Genomic DNA, 14,766 nt, shown 5'->3' with positions numbered 1-14,766 from the left:
AGTAAGGTTTATGCCACAGCTGCCCTAAATTAACAGCATTGGTAATTACCTAAATCATTTTTTATCTTTCTGCAATGGTTAATACACCAATATGTAGAAGCTCTTTAACCAAAATGATATTTTTAATGCTAAAATATATTTATTTTTGTTATCCATGAAATTTCAAATTTACTTATTTATAAAAAAAATGAAAAAACTGTAAAGCACATTATTATTTCTTGATTAATATGTCAAATTATAGTTATTTACTTGCATTCCTGAACAGAAAATAAGTTTTAGTGGTTGAATGTTATGCTTGATTAATTTCTGACTTCTCAGAGAAGCCCAGTGAGCCGGCTCAAATTTGGGTGAATTCAATTTGAAATTCCTCATTCCTGTTCAAAATGGTAAAACGTGGAGAGCTCACTGAAAATGAAAGAGTCCGCATTAAAGCACTTCATGATGCTGGATGGTCTCTGAGACAAATATGACAGGTGGTCTAATAAAAATGTTAAGCACTGTATGTGAAATTAAATATTCCAAATTCATCCATTAAAAAGCATGTGGATTATGGATAAATCTACATCTTTTTTAAATAAATGAAGATTTGGACATTCCATATTCTTGTCATTTACTAGATTTTGCAGTGGTGCAAAACTTTGTGAATTGGTAAAGATTTGGAATATTTCAGAATCCAATGCGCTTTTAAACAATATGGAATATTCCACATCTGTTTTTAACAGGTAAGGATATGGAATATTCTATATTTTTGTATAATTTATATGATTCTGGAATATTCCAACTGTTGTTTAATTGGTAAGTTGTGGAAAATACCTGAATCTCATCAATTTCACAACCTATGGAATATTCCACATCTGTTTTTATAGATTTAGATTAGGAATATTCCATATTCTTGTATAATTTACAGGACTCTGAAACAAGCCACATCCTATTTTAAAAGATGAAGATTTAAAATATTCTATATTCTTCTACAATTTATTTGACTCTGGAATATTCAAAATCCTTTCTCTTTAGATTTATGAGTGAAATATTCCACATTCTTTATATTTATACATTTTTGTTGACATCCTTACTGCCTGTTGTTAGAGAAAAAGTAGTTTCATAAACATTTGAACATATTTTATGCATATTTGAGGCAGTAAAAAGGTTGTTTTTTGTTTAGATTCTGTTCATTCAATGTTGTCATGATTATTTCTCCATAAGTTTGTTGTTTAGGATACACTGATTTACTTTTTTCTTGTTTAAGTTAGTTAGTTAGTTTAGTTTATGCAATCATAACACAGTTCCAAACATTTTGCACAGCATAGACATTTCAAACAAAATCAATAGTCATGTGTGGAACAATGACTGAAAAGGCATAGGCAGAAGCAAACTGCTTCTAAAAGCCTATCCTACATTTTCAACTATTTAAGCGACCAACTTCCAGAAGAGCAAAGAAACAACAAAAGAATATCAGCAACACTTATAAGCTTCAAAGATAGCTTTACAAACCATTTTCTTGAAAACCAAAAGAGAATTACATGTTTTTAAATTCATATTGGCTTCTTTCCAGAATTTTACTCCAACAATAGACACACATCTCCTTTTCATACCTTTTTTAGCTTTTTTGCACAATAAATTTCCAAACACCTCAGAGATTATACGGACTCTACTGAATTGAAAAGAACCTCTTTACTGAGTCAGGGAGCGTTTTTGACTTTGCTCTGAACATCATTTGCATTATTTAATAATAAAACAAACCATAACATTTCATTTAATTTAGAATTTAGAAAAAGTGGATTCATGTGAGCATTATAATCTGCCTTATTGATGATATATAGGCTTGTTTTTGCAGTTTTATATTAAAATCTTTTTTCTTGTTTTCCATTAAAGTAAAGTACTATGGGCATGTTTGAAGGATGAAAACGTAATATTGAAGTGTGATCGTGTCAGGTCAGTAAAGTGGTGGCAAAAGATGGAAAGTAAAAAAAAGACATTTTAAAAAGGAGGAAAATTTTGAGCTAAATAAAGATGTGTGGGGTTTTTTTTACCTGTGTTTTGTTTGAAAGTTTCATCAGATGGTTCATGAAGGCAGACGGCTGCGAGCTCTGAGATTCACTCATCTGCTTCATCTTCAGGTATCGCTCTGTGCCAAAGACAATATATAGATGTTAAAATATTCTGCTGCTCAGGGAGCTCATCTTTTAGTTTATTTATTCAGTTTATCACCTTTTATATAACATACTTTTCTTTTAATGAGAGAGTGAGAGGCTCACCTCTACTGCTCCTGCAGATGAACGGTAGATGATCAGAACAATCCGTCGGGTCAAACAGTGGGAGCTGATTGGACCAGCCCTGCAGAGTCCTGCAGCCCTGCAGCTCCATCTGCTGGAGAGCTGCTGCTAACACATTCACATGATCACACATTCAGAAACACAGACACACAAGAGTTATCTCAAAAGTGTCCTCACTGTGAACAATGGGTACAAATGCAAAACTATTCAAGAAACAAAGGCATTAGGAAATCTAAAGAAACATTTGTTTAAATTATTTAATAAGGAAATTCAAGCTTTACATGTTTCAAAATGAAACGTGACTGTATGGACAGTGAAGCAGAAAACAAAACTGAGATAGTGGGGGAGTAAATGTTCACCACAGCATGGAGCTCTGTTGTTCCCAAAGCTGCCCCCGCACTGCTGGAACGGCGGGAATCCCCTCCAACCATCCAGCCCTCCCTTCCTCCCTGATTTCCTGTCTCACTCCCTTTCATTCTGAGTCCTCAGTCATCCCTGTGTTTTTCTAAAGGTGTCTTAATCTCATTAGCATTCATTCTTCTACTGTCTGAATAAAACTAAGGCAGACCCTGTTTACATTTGGCTTCTGAATCCACGCTGGGTAATCATCAACAAAGAAGACCGCAAATTAGTACATGCATTCACATTCTGGATTAACAATACATCTCCAGTGACTCACTTTCCTACCTCTTATGCAAATACCAGCCTATGCATAGTCTCTGAGCTCCTAGTACATGGAGTATGCAAGCATGCTATGTGCAATGAAGCCGTTGGCAACATAAATAAATGGAGTTGAATTTGCAGCAGCACCTAACCTGGATGATGCATGATGAGCAGAATAAATTATGATCCAAGAGCCTTAGGGCAACTCCTTCGTGCTTATTTTGTCATCAAATTGTTTGTAAGGAAAACAGTGCTATACTATTTAGTAAAATAAATGAATACAATTAAGCTGTGCCTTGTGTTTACTGGTGGACTACTGCAGATTGAGGCTATATCTCAACATTCCTCTCACTGCGAGCTCACTGTGATTTTAAGCAGACTCTAACAGTCGTCAGTCGCCACACAGTGAGACTGAATTGCTTACAACGCACGACCATGGTGCATGATTTTTGTGCTCACACTATACGGTCCAGTGTTAATTTTGGCAGCTATTTTTAATTTTAGTCCTATTCTTAGTCTTTAGACAAATTCTTTTATTTTTGGTCCCATTTGAGTCATTTCTACCCTTTTAAATTTCAGTGTAGTTTTAGTCAACAAAAACTCAAAAACATTTTATTCTGGTTTCAGTCCATAAAAAGTCCTCACATTTTAGTCTATATTTTCAGTCCAAGCATTTATTTTCCTGCCTAAAGCTGGTACTTAATCATGGTAGTGTGTTCTCTGCACTCTACCAAACTTGGGGTCCCTACTTTCAGTACGGAGGCAGAATAGCTACAGATGCATAGTTTTTTGACAGATTTACCCACAGAGGAGAAATATCGTGGATTTTGAATGTCTGACAGAAACTACATTACATTTTAGTCTAGTTTTAGTCATCATAGATCTATTTTTGTTACCCCCAATTTCCATATACAGCGTGCGCGCCGCGGAACGCCGGCGAATCGTACTGCGGAGCACTTCGCTCCCTCTCTAGTCTATCAGAGCATTTCCATAACCGGCGCTCCAGACCAGCAGCAGCACGTGCCTGGACCGACACTTCGCTCTGCTTCGTTTCAGATACGCTGCAGGTCTATTTTCAGTGCTGGCAGCTGCTAAACCTCGTAAATTCACTGTCGTTCAGAAAGCACCAACCATGGAAGTCATAAGTGTAGAACATTCGGTTCTTTCAAAATACAACACAATGCACGGACTCCTGATCATAAATCATCACTATACCAGCATTACGTCTCATCCTGATGCGAGAGCAAAGGGTCACCAAGAGGTCAGTGGGTCACAGAGCTACAATGGCGCCATTGACGAGGAAAAGTTCACTTTTGGGAATATTTGCCATAGAATTTTACATAAAAACCACAGATCCTTTAAGCAAACATTAACCTTTTAACTTCCTAATGTACTCACTCAATGGAGGAAGCAATAATATCATGGACTTATACCAGAAAGGATGATAAATTAACCCCAAAAGGAAACAGTCCACTGTTGACATACTATTCCTGTGTGAACTCACAGTTCTCCTGTGATCTTTTCCTACTGATCAGGACTGCGCGCTGCGGCACTGCGCTCTAGACTCGCTTCCAGTGGGCAAGGTCGCTCTCCTTTGGTCGGAGAAAACCCGCGGCACTTCAGTACGTGGCGCGCACGCTGTATATGGAAATCAGAGGTTAGTCTAGTTTTTGTCATGGAAAAAGTGGCTGTCGACAAACATTTTTAGTCATAGTTTTAGTCGACGAAATTAGCACTGATACGGTCCGATGGTCATGACCTGAGTGCTCAAACTGAACAAGTGAAGTCAGGATGGACTGTGATGGATATCGGTGGAGTTTCCTAGGAAATAGTCTCACACACTGAAGCTGAAGTTCAAGTCAAATCCTCACTCTTTCTCTATTCCATAAACATAAACAGCATCACCATCTGTGTCAGCTGGAGGTCTGTGGGTAGGAATATTTCCTGCTCGTCCATTTCCGTATTATAGCAGGCGAGGGTGAGCATTGGAAAGTCCTTCCTGCTGTTGTCATGATGACTTAAAGAATACTCCAAAGTTGAGGATTCTGCTCATGGTTCTGCATTCAGAATCATGAGCATGGTCGTACGACCAAAATATCAAATATATCAGAAATCCACCTGACCAATCGGGAGCAGTTAGTTGGGCCATAGGAAGATTTTATTCCGAATGGAGTGTGTATGAAGCATTTTTTATTCAGATCAGGCATTTATCCTGACTACAAGTGGTCCATGTAAACATAGCTAAGGACTCAGGAATCACAGTTGAATTGCTGTTTTGTCGTCTGTAGTCGCCGGTGCCACGTAAACATGCTTTAACCCCTTAAAGTCTGTCGTATCATATTTGATACATACTTTATGATACCTCTCTCTAATCAATATGCTCAATAAATTACTAAAAAAATACTTCTGAATATAATCAGATAAATTATAAAAATGCCCTCAAGTGGATTATCAGTTAACAGAAACACCTAATGTATCAAATGAGATACAAAAATATACATGTTAAATTTTATGGAAATTATTATTATTATTATTATTATTATTATTATTTTAGTAGAAAGTGAAATAAACATTTCAGTTCCAAAAAATGAGAATTTTATGGCTGTAATTTGTGTTTTCAGGCTTTAGTGGGTTAATATGGGTCTGTCTGTGTTGCCAGATTGACTCGGCAGGTGGGCCATATGATGCTTTGTTTAATCTCTACAAAAAAGTGCATGCACTATAACTTTGTAAATAAGTCAACATGCACTGGTGCTGCTTAATGCTGAGCTAATATGCAGTTATTTAGGGAAAACTCACCCTTTCTATGCAAATTGGCCTTAATGCACTAGCATCTACTGCTGAATACTGCAACTGCATTGCAAAAATAGAATACTGTCTGTGAGAGATGATGGAAGCATGCTGCAGTTTTTATGACACACAAACTTTCCAGAGATCAGGGAAAAATTCCACTTCTGCATGACTTTGAATTAAAAGATGATAAATGGTGTGTTAATACCACATGGAGAATGCATGCATGCAAGTGTTACTTTGATGCTGCTAGTACTGAATCATAACCAGGAGTAAAATCAGTCTGAGACCCTCAGCTGTTGTTTGTTTTTATCCATGTGTGGTGCTGCCACACACAGACAGAGATGTGGTTTTCTCAGGTTTTCCTTCACTCAGAGAGGACATTTAATCAGAGTGAAGCTTAAGTGAACATATAAAAATTTCCTTTAATCAAATACTCTGTCTGTTATTCTGAATATTTACCAGGCATTGAGAATCCATGCAGGATGCAGGCAGGAGTGGATCAGAAATTTAGCTGGATTAAGAAAAGAGCTATGCACAGGGCTCTAGCGAGGTTATTCACAGTTGTTTCTTTATATGTTATTCTCCAAATGCCCTCATGTTTTGATCCTAATGCTGACAAAACCCATGGTCATCTCATTTTCATGTATTAATTGCACGCTGGTAATTTCTGCTCTGCATCTTTTAGACATCCTTTGGCTTTTTTGGAGAGATCTACTTTCCTCCTTCTGAAATCATGATAATATAAGGTGATCTGAGTCAATATAGTTAAAACTAATCAGTTAAGTTTTGGAAGCACATTATAGAGTAAGTTATAGTGAGAGCTCAATAGTGATATTTTGTTGATATGGGACTTCAAACCTATGGTCTCCTGGGTAAAAAGTCCTCCATTAATTGACCCATCCATCACCATCGAGCACCATCCTAAAAGGAAAGCCTCTCTTTCCTGTCACCTCTCTCTGATCTATAAATCTGCCCAGAATGACATGAACTCAACAGCGAGTGAGCTCGGTAATGTCTGCTTAGAAACCTAGCAGAGTTATTTTCTCAGACCTGACAGAATGCATTCAGTGGACATTTTTAATCTTTTACTGAGGCATGCTCCAATGACTCCAGGTTTTCAGATGTCAGAGAAGGTTCTGGGTATCTTGGTGCCAAGTCAAACTACCCTTGTCCTCACTGATCTACAAAAATAAACTTTGTTAGAACTTCCTATTTAGCAGAACCAGAGTCTTATTTTTGTAGTATAGTCAATAATTCCCATAGCGCACTGACAAAATAATCTGTTTCTGCAAAAGTACACTGGTTTAATGAGCCTCAGATAGTCAGAAGGCTGAGGGCAAATGGGCTTTTTATAATCTGGCTATGTTTAGACTAACATTGTGAAACAGAGTCCTCAGCCTTTAAATAAGGCCACTTAAGTGACACAGTTGGAGGTCTTATTCAGGACTGAAAGCAGAGCTCAGGCCGGGAAAAGCTGCAAACTTGGCTGAGTTTTTCAAGCAATGGAGCATTAACTGGAAAAAGCAGGTGGAAAATTCTCTGATTGTTTGTATATTCAGCCCTGGATCTCAAATGTTTCAACAAAAAGATCCCATGAAATTCACTATGATCTGTGTTGTTATGACATGATTAAACTCACGTCGTAAAATTACATTTAAAGAAAGCTGATCTATTATTTGATTCCAACTAACACTGGACTTTTAGGTTTCACTCACATTTGTGCTGTGCTTGGGCCCAGTGAACACCATTGGCCCCTGCATGGATGGAGGAGGTGGGCTTTGGCGGGTATTATTACCCATTCATGTGCAGAAGAACACGTGTGCAGTTTAGGCATGATGTACAATTGTTAGATCTGAAAAATATTTTAAAGAACTTGGATTGTATTCCTGATTTTTTTTTGTTTTCATTACTGCAGTTATTGCTTGTTGTCTTTTGGTCTCGACACTGTAAAGTAAAATGAGTTGAGCTAAATTAAAAATGTGGAAACTCATCGCCTCAGAAATCACAAGTAAACTAAGCCTGGTTTTTGTGAGTTTGAGTAACTTGTTTATTTTACATGAACTGCAATGACACTAACTTAATATTTCTGAATAATAAATACTTATGCTAACTTAATTATTTGATGTGTACAATTCTAGTTTAGAATTATTTGTTTCAATTGTTCAAAACCGAGATTTTATTTAATTTACTTAAGCTAAACCAGCTACTTTGAGTGTGCAATACTTCTTATTCTATCACTTTTAGATCCTAAAAAGTTCATAGAACTCAAACGCCAATCAGCATTGAAACCTGGGTGCCACTGACACAGTTAGGGTATGGAATCACTTCCTGTTTACCTGTTGCTACTGTTGTTTTTCATGCTGACAGAAACAGAGCTATAAATGTTCATTTTTCATAATTTTTGATCATGCAATTTTACTTTTGCCTATTTATTACATTTTGCCATCATATTAAACGTCAGTTAGAAATGTCTGTTATCAGCCTCACCGCCTACCAATAATCGGTATCGGCTCTGAAATAATGACACTGGTCAACCACTAGTTTAAGTTTTTATTGTTAACGCTGTTGTCGTCTTCATGTTTTAGTATTTAATTCATCATGTGAGTGCACGCCAGCTAGGACTTAGGAGGGGGGACAGGCATGCAGCACAGTACATGAGTATGGAACTGAGCAGATTATGTGATCTTACCTGGGCAAAACAGAAGGACCTGTACCTGTTGGACCACTAGGTGTTTGCTGAGGTGGTCCAAACTCCAACCAAAGACCACCTCTTGGTCAAGGGGTGAACATGCGTTGAGAGCACGGACATGCCTTGTTTCCAGAGTCATATTCCAAACATTCAGGTCAGTGATATTCCCAAAAAAGGGCTCTGTGAAATTCCCACCAAACGAATCTTGGTCCTGACCCAAAATAAGTATCCCATCACTATAAATATCTCTGGAAGTGTCTGTGTCTGAGCCCAAGTCCTTCTTATCCCCGTCCACATAAATAGCCCAGTGGCCATTGCTCCGGCGCCACGTGACACAGATGTGATGCCAAGCTCCATCATTTGGAAAGGACGCCTTATAAGGCAGGTGCTTCCCATGGATGATCAGTGCCAGCAGGATACGTCCCTGCATGTCTGCTTGGCCTCTTAGCTGGAACTCGTTGGTGAAGACGGGTGCAGCGTAGGAAAAGATAGTGGACACCTCATTCCACTCTGGGTTCCACTGAACACGAACACACACACTGACTGATGGCAGGGCAGGAAACGACATGTTGACCCGGACAAACCCTTCACGAGAATCCTTTGGGAAGCTTAGAGCTGAGAACTCTGAATCTAAAAAAGAACAGAGGAAGAAATCAGAATGTTTGGTTCTTATTAGGAATGCCCTGATCACATTTTTGATCATCCGTGAGTCAGATTGGCTGATAATGATTATAAGGAGCAATGCAGCAGGTATCCTATAGTAGGACAACTGAATCACACAATATGACGATTAATTTATTACAAGTAATGCCTAGGTATTGTCTTTGACATGTCAGGGTTTCATTTTTTTTTTGTGAAGCAGAAAGGACTACCGTTGCACGCCACTCACTGGCTGAGAATGGTGGATATACTACGAATGACGAGGGAGATTCAGTCTATCCGTATGTCTGAGTGACTGCAGTTTTTGAGATTGCAGAGGCTCCAGCAATTTTTAAATCTGACGTGAATTATTGCATTGAAAGGTGTTTTCATTGTCATACTTAATGAGAAAAAAGTACAAAAATAAAGAATGTAGGATTTTTGGTATTCCAAAAAATGGCTCTTGAATGATTGCATATGCATAACATCTCTGCTGCAAAAAAAAAGTTTAAAACTGGTATTTTGACAAAAATTTTAGGCCAAAGAAATATTGCACCTCCTGTGATTTGAAAATTGCTGCAGGCCATTTTGGGATTCAATCTAATTTTCGATGAATCTCCCAGCCCTGGTGATTACATTCGATGAAATTTGGTTCTTCCAATACGATCCTGAGACACAGCGGCAGACATGAAGAAAGACCACAAAGCAAGCTTATGCAAGCCATGCTGATTTTTTTCTTTGGCATTAAGGGGATTATTTTGGAGTAGTGGGTTCCAGTTTTAATTTTGGCAGCTATTTTTAATTTTAATTTTAGTTTTAGGCTTTAAATGAAATGCATTTTAGTTTTAATCCCATTTTAGTCATTTCTACCCTTTCTAGTTTAAGTCTAGTTTAAGTTGACGAAAACTCAAAACATTTTAGTCTAGTTGTAGTTCATAAAAAGTCCTCACATTTTAGTCTTTACTTTTAGTCCAAGTATTTATTATTTTAAATGTGGTGCCAAATCATAGTGTGTTCTCTTCACCCTTCCAAACCTAGGGTCCCTGCTTTCTACAGCTGAGAGGCAGAATTTTGACAGATTTACCTACAGTGGAGAACTATAACAGATTTTTAATGTCCGACGAAAACTAAACTACTTTTTAATATAGTTTTAGTCATTTTGACAAAAACTAAACCTAGTTTTTGTCAGTTTTAGTCATCACAGATCTATTTTTGTTAGTTTTAATCTAGCTTTTGTCATAGAAAGAAAAGACTGTCAATGAATAGTTTTAGTCATAGTTCTAGTCGACGAAATTAACACTGATGGGTTCCAGAAGGGTCAGCGGTGAATGAACACTATTACAAACAGGTTCTAGAGAAACTGTAAAAAAAAAAAGTCTGAAGATAGAGACCACAGAGCACGTTTAGAGTCTGTGGCAGAAGTTCAGAAAAGAACCACAGACGTTCTGAATACATTGAAAAATGTTTATGTTCAATAAAACTGTATTACAGCATTAGTCTCATTATAATGAGCCATACCTCTTATTTCTATAAGCTTAGAAGAGTTTTCTTACATTGCTTTGAGAGGGCCACCGGCTTGCTGGCTTCTTTGTTTGGGTTCTGGACCCAGATGGGTGGGCGAACTCCTGTCTGTCGAAGCAGCTCCATGACTCCTTCTTGCTCCTCTGATTGGTCGAGGTTGGCAAGGGAGCTGAACTGACCTCTGCAGAAGCTGTCAGCCCTGGAGTAGGAGAGCGAGTTATTGAGCAGCTGAAACGCCCAGTGAGAAGTGAGATGGGCCAGTCTGGGCTGTCCTGTAGAGTCAGAAACAAAGCAAGGCAGGAATAACTTTTAGAACAAGTGGGGATTTAAAAAGACGTAAAAATTAGTACAACAGATTCAGACTGTTGGTCTCTGAATGGCCAATAAAAGTGATTAATAGTCTCACCATGCGAGTCCCCCTCTCTGTCTGGCCCAGCATGTGTGGGCTCACTCTCACATACCACCTAAAGGAGGACAAGTCAAGTTTACATTGATGCAGTTTCTGCAGAAAACTTCCCTGCATTTACCATTAGCAGAATGCACAATGTGGAGTTTAATTCTCCTGGAATTTACTGGCAATTTTAAAACTCCAGACTGAAGCACTTAAATATTTAAATACATCCATGCATAGTGGGAAAAAAGAGGCACAGAAATATGAACAATTTTCACTGTACTAGGAATGCAAAATGAGAAGGTTGTTACCAGTAAAGTGAAGAGCATGAGTCCAGTGTGCAGGGCACAAATCATCTCTGAGCCAGTGGTGTCTCAAACAGAAATAAACCTCTGGGTTTCTTTAAAAAAATCCTGCTGGATGTAGATGTGGAGAAAATAGACAAAATAGACTCAGTTTTGATATTCACATCAATTGTAGCTCAGAGCTTCCTTGGCTTCTGCATACCAAGGCGAGCAGAGTTCATTCTGGAGATGTTCTTTAAAAGGTAGTTTCCAAATATTCTGGAAAGTATGTCTTGAGTCATTGCTGTACCTTCAGTTGTAGAATCCTCATCGCCCTCCAAAGCAGCAAAATGTTCCTTTGAGTAACTCAAACTCCATGTGTGGTATGATCAAATCCAAATCAGGTCCAGACTCCTCACCTAGAACCCCGGCTTCAACGTCCAGCATATCCAGCTGAGTTTCTGGTCTCCTAAGAGCCAGCAATCCCCAGAGCGTCTGTCCAAAAGTGCCCGTCTGTCTCCTGCCTTCCTTCAGATCCCCCACCCCTCCCTCCTTAGTACTCTGAAGCCATCTGCCTTTGTCATGCAAATGCAGTCATTTTTTAAAAGAACCCTACTTGCGCAAGCAGTGTCAAGCGTTTGGCAGAGAGAGTCCATCAAGAGCGGGACAGCAGAGGACATTTTTACCACACAGACTTCTGCAGAACTCTAAAGTTCATTGAAAGATCAGTTGGACTGCTGCATTTCATAGTCAATTAAACATTAGTGCTAGTCGTGAAATTAACCTACAGTTAACAGTGGAGGCTGTCTTGTTGGAGGACTTTCATCTGGTGGATTTGTGCAGCATGCTTTGGGAGCATTCACATCAACTGCATTCACATTACATTCACCAAATGTTTTCCTAAAGGGTCTTTTCATTTGCAAATAAATGTAGTTGTATAGATAATAGATGTCACTGGATCCTGAAATGTAGTCCAGGGCAAAACAAGTAAGCTGCAAACATCGAGACTGGCTGAGAAGATTTTATTTCATTGAGGGTTTATTTATTTTTTGGTCATATTGTCACACTTATAATCATTGTAATACTATTTTTGTAGGCACTGCTATGACACCATCCTAAATTAATGGTTGCCTTAAGCCAGTTACAAACCGCCGCGTGGTAACTACCCTGAAAACCGCCTCCCTGCCGGAGGAGTCCTCCGAAATGCCAAGCGTTTTTTAAAGCGGCTGCTGCTGCCGCAGTACGAGGTGGCAGTGACGTAGAGGTGCTTCTGTGAACGTCACAGCAGAGCCTGCCCACAAGTCCATCATAATCCCCCCTCCCCAAAAACACGTAAAATGCCTCAAAATCTCTGTATTTTAACATGTATAATGTACTATAAAAACAGAGGGAAAAATACGGTAAGTAATTCCCCCTAGAAAATACATTTCAATGGTTGGTTCCACAATTTTACATTAAAGTTGAATCGTATATATATATATCTATACATATATTTTTACACTGTACAACTAAAATCACAATGCATTTAACGTATTGTTGAATATGTATTTATATTTAGAATAACCTTTGAATGGCTAAGAACCGTGTTGTAGAGCTCAGGATATTCAGACACCAACATTATGAGCTCCTCCATTGTTTGCTTTGACGGGTTCTTTCCCTCCTTCGATGTGATTGGCTGCTGCCAGGCAGCTGCCGCCAGAAAGTTCAATACGCTGAACTCTGAGGGGCAGGACAAAATCCGTGCGGTTCTGGGTCCTACCGCCACGGTTAAAACGGCATCCCGTCTGCCACCCTTCCCTCATTAAAATGACTGGAGGCGGTGAGTTGTTGTGCAGCGGTGTGTAACCGGCTTTACGGTCAGCATGTTTCGTATGACTGAAGTACTCGACTGACCTCCTGGAAGTGGTACTAGCCCACCTAGATAATGTGGTAGGAAATTGGTTATATCTTACATGTATATCTTGCCTGCATGCTCCACAGTTCATGTCCTGGACTCTGACACAGAAGTTGATGAGCATGAATGTATGGCGTAGCAGAAGTCACTTTGTTATTAGCAGACTGTAGAGCCCTGTGCTGCTGTGGCTCAGTAGGTACCTGTGGCTGAGCACCTGGTCAGTGGCCAAAGCTTGCATTCTAAAATAGTGGCAAACAGATGCTTTCTTGGAGAAAAATATAACACTCAAAAAATTGTGGTAATGCTTACAATTGAGCAACATTGTTTTTTATTCAATTTCTACCTAAAACTCACTCAATTAAAGGGGGCAACTGTACTTGTCTGTTGTGCTGTACAGTTGAGCTTCCACAAGAATGTCCTGTGTGAGCGGCAATGCACTCTGAGGCCTCGTTTATATGACGTTTTGCTTCATTTTCGTTTCCAAAAAGTTCCAGGTTCAGACAGCAACATTTTCAAAATGATCTCCGTTCACACGAGACTGCGGGAAACACCAAAAATGATGTAGAACACACCAGGCCAGTAGATGGTGGCGGGATTTACGTGCCTGCACCAGATTCTGAGGTCAGGTCCATACGCCGTCGAATGGCGTATGGATCTGTCTCTGCTGATCCAAGTGATGGTGAAGTAAATCAACACTTTGTTGGAGAAGTACAGTTAAATTCAAAAGAATGAGGCACACGAACAGTACACTGGTATCCGCCATCTTTGCTTTGGGCTTCCCACCCGCGCCTGCGTTATAAGCCTTCTTGCGCAGGGATATTTACTGCAGCAGCAGGCTGTTTTCAGAAAGTGCCGGTTACCCATGTTTACACAGAGATGGGGGCGTTTTGAAAAACTTCCACCCTGGAGCCCGTTTCCAAAAAGTTCAGTTTTCAGGCACCAAAACGCCATTGCCATGTAAACGGACAGCCAAAACGCTACAAAACTTTTGTGTTTTCACTCAAAAACGTTGTCGTGTAAACGGAGCATGAAATTCTTGGAGGCTAATAGCACAACTATTGCCAATTACCTCATACCAGTGGTTCTCAACATGGGGCTTGCAAGACAGGGGGTCACCAGATGCCTTATAAAAAGCTTCGAATATTTTTTCAGTGATTTAAAATTGTATATTTTACCCATTTTTATGAAAATATTTTTTATAAAATTAGTTAAATGTAAAATTAAAACATGGTAATTTGGTGAGATTTATGCTGAAATAAAAGTAAATAAAAGAGAGAGAGCGAGTCTGCACACAAAATTGTCCGGGCTCCTGACAAACCCAGAGAATGGGCCCTCCATGATATCAGTGCATTGGATCAGTAGCATTGGTGCCAGCATCCTGGCTAATAGTTCCCTCATTTTGAGGCTGAAAAATGTGTCAAATTAACCTTGCAAAGCAGATGGATTTGCCCGTTTCTGTGTTTCTCACTGGCGAATCCATCTCGCAAAACTCAAAACTCTCAAAACTCCCATCTGAACCGTTTGGGCCCGGTTAGAAAGGGACAGGACCAATCAGCGATGAGGGGCAATACTTTCAGGTGCCGCAGAGTCGTGACGTAAACGAGCAGCAGCAAGAGGCC

General features: G+C 39.2%; 1 protein-coding gene across 1 annotated transcript in view; it reads right to left on the bottom strand.

The window, feature by feature from the left end:
• The window catches only part of adgrd2 (adhesion G protein-coupled receptor D2), a 92,225-nt gene extending 80,562 nt beyond the window's left edge, over positions 1-11,663 (bottom strand). Inside the window, exons 1-7 of the mRNA XM_041788251.1 lie at positions 11,564-11,663; positions 11,281-11,385; positions 10,985-11,042; positions 10,611-10,850; positions 8,419-9,048; positions 2,256-2,378; positions 2,031-2,125 (exon numbers count right to left, since the gene is read on the bottom strand). Of these exons, the coding sequence (XP_041644185.1) occupies positions 2,031-2,125; positions 2,256-2,378; positions 8,419-9,048; positions 10,611-10,850; positions 10,985-11,042; positions 11,281-11,325 (1,191 nt within the window). The 5' untranslated portion in view covers positions 11,326-11,385; positions 11,564-11,663. The remainder of the gene's footprint in view (positions 1-2,030; positions 2,126-2,255; positions 2,379-8,418; positions 9,049-10,610; positions 10,851-10,984; positions 11,043-11,280; positions 11,386-11,563) is intronic.
• Between the last annotated feature and the right edge of the window lie 3,103 nt (positions 11,664-14,766).

This window comes from Cheilinus undulatus, linkage group 5, assembly GCF_018320785.1.
Source record: "Cheilinus undulatus linkage group 5, ASM1832078v1, whole genome shotgun sequence".
In the NCBI taxonomy this organism is placed as follows: domain Eukaryota; kingdom Metazoa; phylum Chordata; class Actinopteri; order Labriformes; family Labridae; genus Cheilinus; species Cheilinus undulatus.
This window is presented reverse-complemented; position numbering and strand designations above follow the sequence as displayed.